At 38.1% G+C, this 12,369-nt stretch overlaps 1 protein-coding gene across 2 annotated transcripts in view; it reads right to left on the bottom strand.

Annotated features, from left to right (window-relative positions):
- LRRC7 (leucine rich repeat containing 7) overlaps positions 1 to 12,369 on the bottom strand; it is a 583,417-nt gene that overhangs the window by 300,874 nt on the left and 270,174 nt on the right. For both annotated transcript variants that reach the window (XM_016189360.2, XM_016189361.2), the window contains exon 4: positions 2,722 to 2,839. In XM_016189360.2, the coding sequence (XP_016044846.2) occupies positions 2,722 to 2,839 (118 nt within the window). The remainder of the gene's footprint in view (positions 1 to 2,721; positions 2,840 to 12,369) is intronic.

The raw sequence follows: 12,369 nt of genomic DNA, 5'->3' as shown, positions 1-12,369 counted from the left end.
CATCTGCTGCCAGTGATGGTTTTTTATACATATGCTACTGTGCTTCATGAAAATATCCATCCTTTGCCTGAACTCTTCCTTAATAATAAAGCAGTCTTAATTAATCTTCCTATTCTCTAAGAAGTTATAATTGTAACTGTGTCATATAATTAAGCCTTTCATTATATAGTGTCTTTTGATACTGCTGGTTATTTATAAGTCTTATTCCTCAGTGACACTGTAATATATATATATCTTTATATATATATATATATATATCTTTTTATTATGAACTAGAATTCAAAAACTCAGTAACAGTTTGAATAGGTCCATTTTTTTATGGTGAAGTTTTACTTGTTTTTTTTATTGGGCTCATTCACTCAGAGTATTTTCCCATGTTATTAACTATTAGCCTCTCATAAATTAAAAAAATACTTCAAGTATTTGACCTAGTACTCCCACTTTTAAAATTGGGTCCATTTTAACAAGCATTTCATGTTCTGGGATAATCATTCATGAAGAAATGTATTCAACAAATATTTCTTGGGTTCCTACAACATGCATTGCACTGTTTTCATATAGAAACTAACATCAAATATGGTGGTCTGGGAGGTGGCACAGTGGGTAAAGCATTAGACTTGCAAGCATGAGGTCCTAAGTTTAGTCCTCAGCAGGAAATGATGCCTGGCTTTTTTCTTTCTCTTCTATCTTTCTAAGAAATAAATAGATAACCTTTAAAAAAATAAAACATCAAACATGGGTCATCATTAAATCTAGTAAGGGAGGGAGGTCCATTTAATTCATAAACAATTTAGTGAAATAGGATGTTACCTAGTTATAAAAGTTTTTTTTTAAAAAAATTTATTTATTTATTCCATTTTTTTGCCCTTGTTTTATTGTTGTACTTATTATTGTTGTTGTTGGATAGGACAGAGAGAAATGGAGAAAGCAAGGGAAGAAAGAGAGGGAGAGAGAACGATAAGACACCTGCAGACCTGCTTCATGGCTTGTGAAGTGACTCCCCTGCAGGTGGGGATCCGGGGGCGGGATCCGGGATCCTTATGCCTGTCCTTGCGTTTTGTGCCACGTGTGCTTAACCTGATGCACTACCACCCGACTCCTGTTATAAAAGTTTTTAACAAAACAAAACAATAAGGGGAAACAGGATGCACTTCTAGCAGAAAACAATAGAAAAATATTGATGATTCCCCCTAATGATCTTTAACAAAGCAGCTTAAATTAATATCCTTGTTTAAACAGATTGTTAGCCCATATTTCATAGTTTGTAAGAATGAAAAAAAAAAAAAACCCGAAAGACTGAAATTTTCCTTGTCTTCTGTGTTTCACTTTGCTGAGGTGTAGCCTATATCTAAATAATTCTACAAATTTAATGTATACAATTTGATGAGCTTGAACATATGCAAACAACAGAGATATCAAATAAGGTAGTAGACTTGCTCAACTCTTCCCAGAGCTTCTTTGTCTTCCCTTATTGGTGTGTGTGTGGTGATTAAAGTAGAGAAAAAATCTCTCCTGCCACATAAGAGTATTTACATGTAAGGACATTAGATGACAGATGACAATTCTAGTAAATCTGTAAATTCTACAGGTCCAAGTGGCCAGTATCAAGGGAAGAAAGAAAGCAGAGTAAGGGGACTGGGGATTCAATTCCAACCAGAGGAACTGGTATGCATTATCGAACAGGTAATATTTAAATGCATCGGAAACATTTCCTCTGAAAAATGAGGAAAATAAACAACTTGTGGCGTTATAATATGCTAGAATAGTTAAAATTAGATATCTAAATGCATTCAGAAGTAAGACTTGAGTGAGGCACATTAGTAAGAGGGAAGGAAATAGGCTTTTTGATGTTTTTTTTTCAAGAGAGTGAGTAGTTTAATAAAGAAATACAAAACATAGGGTCTGGGTGATGGTGTACCTGACTAAGTGCATACGTTACAATACACAAGGACCCAGCCCCCACCTGCAGAGGGCAAGCTTTGCAGGTGGTGAAGCAGTGCTGCAAGTGTCTCTCTGTCTCTCTCCCTTTCTATCCCCACCTTCCTCTCAATTTCTGGCTGTCCCTATCCAATAAATAAATAAAGATAATATTTTTTTTTAAAAAAAAGACATGCAAAACATAAAAAAGAAGACATGGGACATATACTCAGTGCAGTACTTACTCAGTGGTGATAAAGGCTATATTGTGTCCTTTGGAACAAAATGAATGGAAGTGGTTGGTAGCAACTATACCAGTTCCTCTGGTTGGAATTGAATCCCCAGTCCCCCTCACTCTGCCTTCTTTCTTCCCTTGGTACTGGCCACCTGGACACTGTAGAATTTACAGACTTACTAGAATTATCACCTGTCATCTAATGTCCTGATCTGTAAATACTCTTATGTGGCAGTAAGTAAGGGAGTGAAAGATAACTTTGGGAAAAGATTACACACACACACACACACACACACACACGGTTGTCAGAAAAGTCATGAAACATTTTTTTTTTGTCATAGCAAAACATGGAAAAGTATGTCATGACTCTTTGGACAAACCAGTCAACTCATGCCTGTGACTTTGGACAGCTAAGTTTTGTCTTTGATATTTAACTGAGGATTTAAGCTTTCCACAGATTAACCTAGAGTTACAACAAACTCAAAGGAAAAGTGCTATATTTTTTAAAAGGAAATATTAAAGCATACTTTTTAGTAAAAAGTAAGTTATTTAGAGATGAAAACTCTTACCATTTTTACTGATGTCGAGCTCTTTAAGATTAACTAGGCTGGCAATAGTGGTTGGCAGATTTGAAAGGTCGTTATCAGGAATACTTAGTTTCCGTAGAGCTTGACAGTTGAACAATTGCTGTAAGAGAAAGGATGTTCAATCAGCTCTTAGTTTGTTTAGATCCATTCATAAGTAAACGTAATGACAAATATCATTTCACCCACTTTGCAAATGCGTTAGTAAGAGGGCCAGCCACAGAAGACTCACCATTCAGACCCCTTATTCTCACCATTTTTATAATCTATCCTTGTGTCAGTACCTTACTGCTAATTTCTAACCAAGTTCAAAACACAGATATTCTACTTTCCAGCTGCTGTATAGTGATGTTTAATTTTCACTGATCCTTTCAGTCTTTTTTTTTTAAAAAAACCTCTCATTTATTTTGGATAGAGATAGAAGTTGAAAAGGAACAAGAAGACGGAGTAGAAGTGAGAGAGAGAGTCATCTACAACATTACTTCACTGCTCATGAAACTTTCCCCTCTAGGTGGGAATTGGAGGCTTGAACCCTGGTCTCTTACGTGTTATAAGGTGTGCGACCATGGATTACTACACAGGTGTTAAAATAAGTGAGGTCATGTCCTTTGCAATATCTTAGTCTAAACTTGAGTGTATGTATGTTGAGTGAAACAGATGAGAAAGAGAAAGACCAATACTAAATGATCTCATTTATATAGGTGGAACTTAAATAAAAAAGCACAAGATGAAACTCAGACTGTCTATCTAGCAAAGAAAGCACATGATATCTGCTGTTTGATGAATACAATTATCAGTGATTGGTTCACTTCTTTGGCTGGGAAAGAAGCAAATGTTAAAGAAATGATTCTCTACAAAAACTTCAGTGCAAAATGTTATGTTGGCATTTATGTCACTGCATATCTATTTACACTAGGAATGTTTCTTTTTTAAAAAAAGTTTTAATCATTATTTTATGGTTCTCATATTTGATAGGGTAAAGAGAAATGTAGAGCAAAAGGGGAAGCTAGTAAAAAAGAGAAAGACAGACACTTGTACCACTGCTTCTCTGCTCATAATGCATGCCCTTTGCAGGTGGTGACATGGGGGCTTGAACTCGGTTTCCTGCACATGGTAATGTGTGTGCTCTACGGAGTGCACCACTGCCTGGCACACTAGACAATCTTTAAAAATAACCCAAGTGCCCAAAGACAGAGAATAAAGAAAGATGTGGTGCATATACAGAAAGAAATACACTCAGCTCAGAGAAACAGGAAAATCTTTCCTACTGCTAGAACTGAGGTAGAAGTGGAGGAGGCCTTGCTAAGTGAAGTGAGTCAGAAGGAGAAAGTAATACTGAGCGATCTCCCTCACATGTGGGATCCAAAGAAAGAAGCAAGGGAATGGGGGAAGGCAAACAAAACAAACCTTTAGGCTCTGACTACAGAACTGACTTAGGAAGAAGAAAGGAAGGGGAGTTGGGCGGTAATGCAGCAGGTTAAGGGCACATGGTGCAAAGTGCAAGTACCGGCTAAGGATCCCGGTTCAGAGCCCCTCACTCCCTACCTTCAAGCAGTGAAGCAGGTCTCAGGTGTCTATCTTTTTCTCCCCCTCTGTGTCTTCTCTTCCTCTCTCCATTTCTCTCTGTCCTATTTAACAACAACAGCTATGACAACAACAACAACTACAGCAAGGGCAACAACAAGGGCAACAAGATGGGAAAAATGGCCTCCAGGAGCAGTGGATTCATAGTGCAGACACCGAGCCCCAGCAATAACCTTGGAGGCAAAAAAAAAAAAAAATTAGAAAAAAGAAGGAAAGAAGACAAAGAAAGAGAGAGGAAAAGAGATAGAGAAAGAGGGAAAAATAGCAGCTGAGAACAGTGAACTCCTCAACCAGGCACCAAGCCCTGGTGAATAACCCTGGTGGCAGTAAAAAAAAATTAAAAAACAAACCCTGTCAATGCCCATGTTCAACGGGGAAGCAATTACAGAAGCCAGACCTTCCACCTTCTGCTTCCCACAATGGCCTTGGATCCATACTCCCAGAGGGATAAAGAATAGGAAAGCTATCAGGGAAGGGGATGGGATACGAAGGTCTGGTGGTGGGAATTGTACAAAGTTGTACCCCTCTTATCCTACGGTTTAGTCAATGTTTCCTTTTTATAATTAAAAAGTTAAAAAAAAATTGATACCACATGGTGGCCCCCCACATGCCATATGCAAGAATGCAGGATCAAGATCCTGATCCCCACCTGTAGGGGAAAAGCTTCACTATGGTTGAAGCACATCTGCAGGTATCTATCTTCCTTTTTTATTATCATATTTTATTTTTTAAATTATTTATATTTGTTATTGGATAAAGACAAAGAGAAATTGAGGGGGGCAGGGGGATAGAGAGGAAGAGAGACAGAGAGGCAGAGAGATACCTGCAGCCCTGCCTCACCACTCCTGAAGCCTTCCCCCTGCAGGTGGGGACCAGGAGCTTGAACCTGGGTCCTTGAGCATTGTCATGTGTATACTTAACCAGAAGCACCACTGCCTGGCCCCCAGGTGTCTCTATCTTTCTCTTTCCTTCTTTATCTCCCCTCTTCCCTCTCAATTTCTCTCTCTCCATCTTATTGAATAACATAGAAAGGAAAGGAAAAGAAAAAGTGGCCACCAGGTGTGGTGGATTCATGATGCCTACAACTGAGCCCAGTGATAAACCTGGTGACAATAAAAGAAAGAAAGAAAGGAAGAAAGAAAGAAACAAACAAACAAACAAAGACATAAAGATTAGAAAAATAATTTTAAATATGTGGATTCTTGGGTACTCCTCTAAGAAGTGAAAGGGTGGGTCTCAGATAAGTATCAAAATATGTATTTTTGGGAATTGTTAGAATGGGAATTCTACCAGCTCATCTGATAGAATGCCTGCTTTATACTGTCTGAGGACCAAGTTCACCCCCCCACCCCCCTGCACACCACACAGGGTATCCAGTCTACAGGGGAGAGATGCTATGTTTTTTCTTTCTTCCTTTCCTCCTTCCTTCCTTCCTTCCTTCCTTCCTTCCTTCCTTCCTTCCTTCCTTCCTTTCTTTCTTCCTTTCTTCCCTTCTTTCTTTTTTCTGTCTGTGTGTCTCCATCTGAAAAAGGCTTGGAGTAGTAAAATTGTGTATATTAAAGGCCCTGATCTCTCTCTCTCTCCCTCTTTCTCTCTCTCTCTCTCTCTCTCTCATACACATGCACACATACACAAATGTGGTTTTCATTTGTAACAAGCATTTTAGTACTCTGGCTATGTTAATGCATTTTGATTGCCATATTTTGAAAAACAGTAAGTTCAATTTTTTTAAAACTATCTTATCAGAGACACATCTGGGACAGATTTCTTAATTCATTTCTGGAAGAATTATCTTAATGAGATATTTTCCATTTGACATTTCTAATTCTGTTTCACTGAAGTTCCTCAGATGAAGTCTCCAGTGTCCACCACAATGTAATTGGCCTTCAGTCTGTTTAACCACTGCGTGTTCTTGCATGTAACTCATTATTTATAGGCAAAAAGAACTGTAGTCCATGATTATTTCTTAACTCACTGACTTTAAAAAATAGACTGTGTTGGTTGCTTCTTAAGATAAAATATGTAGTTCTTTGCTTTGCTTAGTCATTTTTAGTTCCTTGTACAATTCTTTGCAAGCATCTATGGGGTGCTTGAATTTCAATATGCTATACAGAAATGTTGTTCCTATGTATAAAGACTAAAAGGAACTCTGACAGAGTTTCCATTAACTACTAATCTTCCCATTAAAAAGTGAAAAATTGACAAAACAAACAGATGTGTACACAGTAGACAAAGGTAAAAAAAAAATTACAAAATTAATTTAAACACTTGTCCCAGTCTCTGTCCTTCTGCTGGGAACATTAGATTTACATACCAATAGAGATAAAAAACTTACAGTCAACAATATTTATACATTTCCCCCACATTTGGGAGCTACTCTCTTCCCTGATCCAGCTTTGTAGCCCTTTTTCCAGCCATGACATCATCTCCCCAGACAACAACTTGGGTCCACCTGCATTTCAGATGTCAGGAAAAAACTAGTATAGTCATGGGCCCTTTGGAATATAACTAAAATAGGCCTACAAGATATCTTCAAAACAAAGACCCCAAATCTTCATCTGCAATATTCCAGCCTTTAGGTTCATGATCAGTCAACAATTTGTTTGGATTTATATGTTAACTCTTCTTTCAGCCACCAGGTTCCAGATGATACCATGATGCCCACCTGACTTCCCTGGGCAGACAACCCCATCAATGTGTCCTGGGGCCCCACCTCCCCAGACTGTTGCCCCACTAGGGAAAGAGAGAGAGAGACAGGTTGGGAGTATGAATCGACCAGTCAACACCCATGTTCAGCGGGGAAGTAATTATAGAAGCCAGACCTTCCACCTTCTGCACCCCATAATGACCCTGGGTCCATGCTCCCAGAGATTTAAAGAATAGAAAAGCTATCAGGGGAGGGAACTGGATATGGAGTTCTGGTGGTGGGAACTATATGGTGGAATTGTACCTTTCTTATCCTATGGTCTTGTCATTGTTTCCATTTTATAAATTAAAATAAAAAAATGAAACTTGTAAATCAAACAGAAGAAAATTAAAAAAAAAAAGACGTAGGAAGCAAAACAAAAAAACAAAAACCACAATTGCCTCATGATTTAGGTTAGTAAGAAATTCTAAACACATTTTTGTTTGATAAGTATTATTATTTTATGCAAAATTAAAGCACATAGTTATCATAAAAAAGATTTTTTGGGGGGCCAGGTGGTGGTGCATATGTTGAGTGCATATGTTACAATGCATAGAGAATCAGGTTCAAGCCCTCAGCCCCCACCTGCAGGGGGAAAGCTCTGTGAGTGGTGAAGCAGGGCTGCAGGTGCCTGACTCTCTCCCTCTCTATCTCCTCCTACCCTCTTGATTTCTGCCTGTCTCTATCCAGTAAATGAATAAAGATAATAACAAAATTTAAAAAGGAACTTTTAAAAATAAACAAAAAAAACTTTTTAATTCCTTTCTCAAATCATCAATTCCTCTCTTGTCTTCATTGAAGTCTCAGCATACTTTTCCAATTTTAAGCAAAGATACCTCAGGAACAAAAGATATAGGAGGCCCTGAACACTAAATAGAGAATGCCTTCTCTGTACAGAGGCTATGAACATGACACTTAGAATTAGAATGGTGTGAGGTGATTTTTAGGTATCGATTTATTTGCATACTGTGAACTTAAACAAGTTACAAAGATCTGAACCCTATCAGTTTTTTCAGCAATGATTCCAGCAATGATTTCAGCAATGATTCAACAAGATTTGTTGAGAGGGTTAAATGAGTTAATATATTTCATTAATTTTAAATCCTGCAATTCTTTATTTATCGATAATGTTGATATTTGAAATATATTTATAATAAAAAATAAGCTATGTTTTATTTTCTTTTCTTAAAGATAGAGAAAGAACGGGAGAGGGAAAGAGACCACATTGGACTGGGGAGATAGCATAATGATTATGTCAAAGATGCTCATACCTGAGGCTCTGAGGTCCCGGGTTCAATCCCCAGCACCATCATAAGATAGAGCTAAGCAGTGTCTATCTTTTTTTTTTAATTAAAAAAATCTTTACTTATTTATTGGATAGTGACAGCCAGAAATTGAGAGAGAAGGAGAGAGACAGAGAGATACCTACAGGCCTGCTTCACCACTCACAGAGCTTTGCCCCTTACAAGTGGGGACCAGGGGCTTGAAGCCAGGTCCTTGCACACTGTAATGTGTGCACTCAACAAGGTGTGCCACCAACCAGCCCCCTAGATGACAGGTTTTTTTTGAAGTCAGAAATCTTTTTTTTTTAAATTTCCTTATTTATTTATTCCCTTTTGTTCCAGTGTTGTTTTATTATTGTAGTTATTGTTGTTGTTATTGATGTCGTCACTGTTGGATAGGACAGAGAGAAATGGAGAGAGGAGAGGAAGACAGAGAAGGGGACAGAAAGATAGACACCTGCAGACCTGTTTCACCACATGTGAAATGACTCCCCTTGCAGGTGGGGAGCCAGGGGCTCAAACCGGGATCCTTACACAGGTCCTTGCACTTTGTGCTACCAGCACTTAACCTGCTGCACCCGACTCCCGAAGTCAGAAATCTTTTCTGATGTATCCTGGCCTAAAACTGTTTCAACTTTGTATATACTCAAATGAAAAGTCTTATACATCTCTCATGCTGAATAAACTTTGATATGTTAAAGGCAAAATAAGAAGAGTGCTAAATTCCTGTTGAGCATAGTTCTTCACTAGGCTGAACTTTCAAACAGCTAAATAATCTCAGAAAAATTTAAATATAAGCAAAGCAGTGAACTTTTAAATGTGAGTCCTGGTGTCATTTTAATGACTTTTTGCCCCCCAAGATTCAAGCTTTGAATGAAAATGAATCAAGGATGATGATAAAATAATCATAATTCTTCAACATAGTATAAAACAGCAAGTATAATTAATATCTAATTAGAGTTAGTCTAGTACTGCTTACGGTTTTCCTGCTTTTATTTCCTAATTACATTTCACATTTCAAAAACAATAAAATTGTTCTGAGTCTCAAAAACAGTTGCACTGAAATGTTCTTCTTGGGCGAAAGAAACAATTTAACTGACAGAAATTGGTTTGAGAAGAGCATGAAATTAAAATTCCTGATTCCAAAAAAAAAGCCACAGTTAGGTGTTTTCTGCAAGAACTGACACAAAACAGAAGGTCTCCACTGTGCAAAATAAAACCACATTTGGTGTGAAAAAATACATATATGTATATATATATATATATATATATCCCAAAATGTATTTTTTCATAACTAATAAAAATTAGTGGACTATATATCTAATTCAAACTTAATCTTTTTTTTTTTTTCCTCCTGGTTATTGCTGGGCTCGGTGCCTGCACCATGAATCCACCGCTCCTGGAGGCCATTTTTTTCCCCTTTTGTTGCCCTTGTTGTTATAGCCTCGTTGTGATTATTATTATTGCCATTGTTGATGTTGTTCATTGTTGGATAGGACAGAGAGAAATGGAGAGAGGAGGGGAAGACAAAGAAGGGGAGAGAAAGACAGACATCTGCAGACCTGCTTCACCGCCTGTGAAGCGACTCCCCTGCAGGTGGGGGAACCGGGGGCTCGAACCGGGATCCTTACGCTGGTCCTTGCGCCACATGCGCTTAACCCACTGCGCCACCGCCCGACCTCCCCCAAACTTAATCTTATGCTAATTAAACACAGCAATTCATTTCAGATTGCTTAGAAAGTGGTTTTCAAACAAGAAATCAAATATGGCTCAAAAAAGTTATACCAAGAAAACTCTAAGATGTGACAAAAACATACAGATAGAATATACCTGCAGCAGATTTTCTCTATGACTGTTGTAGAGTTGTTCATGTATGGACTCCGGAGAGAGGTAATTAGAAATGAATCACTCGAGAATCAGCACAAAAATTAGTCAGATGAAGTCTAAGGAAAGAACAACATTGCTCCCTTCCTAGAGTGTGTGTTTGTACTCTTACTCCAAAGAGTTCAAATCACTTCAGATGCTTGCTTGATAGCAGGGAGAAGCTTGGACTTTGGAGTGAAGATGATGAGCTGACAACATCTACATGGATTCAATGTACGTTTGTTTATTCAAGGCTGACAGCATTGCTCACTTGGAGAGCAATGTTCAAGCTTGAGTTTGGCTCTCACTGGATTTAAGGGAGCTTTGATGCTGCTATGGTCTCTCTCTCTCTCTCTCTCTCTCTCTTTCTCCTTCTGTCTTTATCTGAAAAATTCAGCCTGGAGCAGAAGAGGTCTGGAGATGCTCCAGGGTATAGTCTCAAACCTGGGCAGCACTCATGGCAAAACAGCATACTATCCAAGTGAGCTATTCCACAAAAAGATATGCTATCTTTTTAAAGGACTATTTCCTTCCTAATACTACAATAATTGCTGGGTCTTATAATCAATGCCTTTGAATTAATACTAGAAACATCAAATTCTTGGATCATAGGGTAGTTTAGTTATATATGCTATTATCAAAAAATAATTTTGAAACTTTATATTTGAATTTATATGCATACTATGTGTATATATGTAAGCTTAAATCAGTAACTTAAGAACAGAGAGAGGGGGACTTGGCAAGGACCTGGGTTTGAGCCTTTGCTCCCCACCAGTGTGGCAGGGGGAGGTACTTCACTAGCGTTACCACCTGGAGTGTTGATTGGTCATGCTGGCACCAGCAACAACTCTGGGGACAGTAAATATATATATTCAAAAAGAAATCATATTAAAAACTATAAAATAGAATCAGATTATAATAAAATACTGCTTTTTAAAATAGTAGTATATCAGGGCCAGGAAGATCTCTCAGAATTAGGGCATAAGATTGGTATACCTAATGTAGTGAAAGGAAAAAAGAATAGGAGAGAGAGAGGGAGAGAGGGAGGGGGAGAGAGAGGGGGAGAGGGAGGAGAGAGAGAGAGGGAGAGGGAGGGGGGAGATGGAGGGAGAGAGGGAAGGGGAGAGGGAGGGGAAGAGAGAGAGAGAGAGAGATCCTAGGGTTTTCCAACCAGAAATATAACTTTCATTGATTGGAAACTAGAACTTTCCGGGCAGATAGCATAACAGTTAAGTAAACAGACTCATGTCTGGGTCTCTGAGGTCCCAGATTCAATCCTCTGTACCATCATAAACCAGTGCTCTGGTGGAAAAAAAGAAAAGAAACTAGAAATCACAAATTGTACTAGTTTTTCTTGTTCTACTGATTTAAGAGTCCATCATATTCTGGATACTAATTAGTTGACACTTTGCAGTGGCCAAATTTATCCAATAGTTTTTAAAAAGTACAACTCTTATTATTCTTCTAAAATTTAGGATTCCTTGATTTGACGTATCTGCATTTCATTTTTTTTTGTGTGTGTGTGTGTGAATGATTTGAATAAGTAGCCATTTTTTCTTTATAAATACATACTTACCCTAGCACCATTTATAAAGATAGTTCTTTATTTATCCAATGATCTGCAAGGTCAGTATTGTTTTCTACTTGGTTTCCACATAAGTGTGGACTCACCCGAATTTTACATTAACGTACCCGTCTATTTCAGTATTTCTCATTCTATGTGGGTTACCACAACCATGACTATGATTTGCACTTGCATTAGAGAAAGTTCAAAAGTGATATGAAAGCATGTCTATAGAAAGAAGACAATTTCAGGCTGGTGAGAGGGACATTTCTCAGAGAGAAGGTGCTGTGTGGAGTTAAGGATAGATTGGGAAGAGAAAAAAAACCCTTAAGAAACAATACTAGGAGGGAACACCAGAGCTGTATTAAGTATGGCAAAAAACCTAAAAATGGTGACACTTTACACTATCTGATCGGGATATAAAAAGAAGATCTCAGCCAGAGTCTAAATGATTATGAATCTATGAATCTGACTTAATCTTTCAGGATAAATGGGGTGACCAATTTAATCAGTTTTCACTGAACCTTACAGATGCAATCTTCAGAAAAAATGTCTATCACACACACACACACACACACACACACACACACACACACACACACACACACACACACGTGATTTTAGGGAGCCTGTCCGTCATCAGAAGTCCATGT

The sequence above is a fragment of the Erinaceus europaeus genome, chromosome 13, assembly GCF_950295315.1.
Source record: "Erinaceus europaeus chromosome 13, mEriEur2.1, whole genome shotgun sequence".
Classification (NCBI taxonomy): domain Eukaryota; kingdom Metazoa; phylum Chordata; class Mammalia; order Eulipotyphla; family Erinaceidae; genus Erinaceus; species Erinaceus europaeus.
This window is presented reverse-complemented; position numbering and strand designations above follow the sequence as displayed.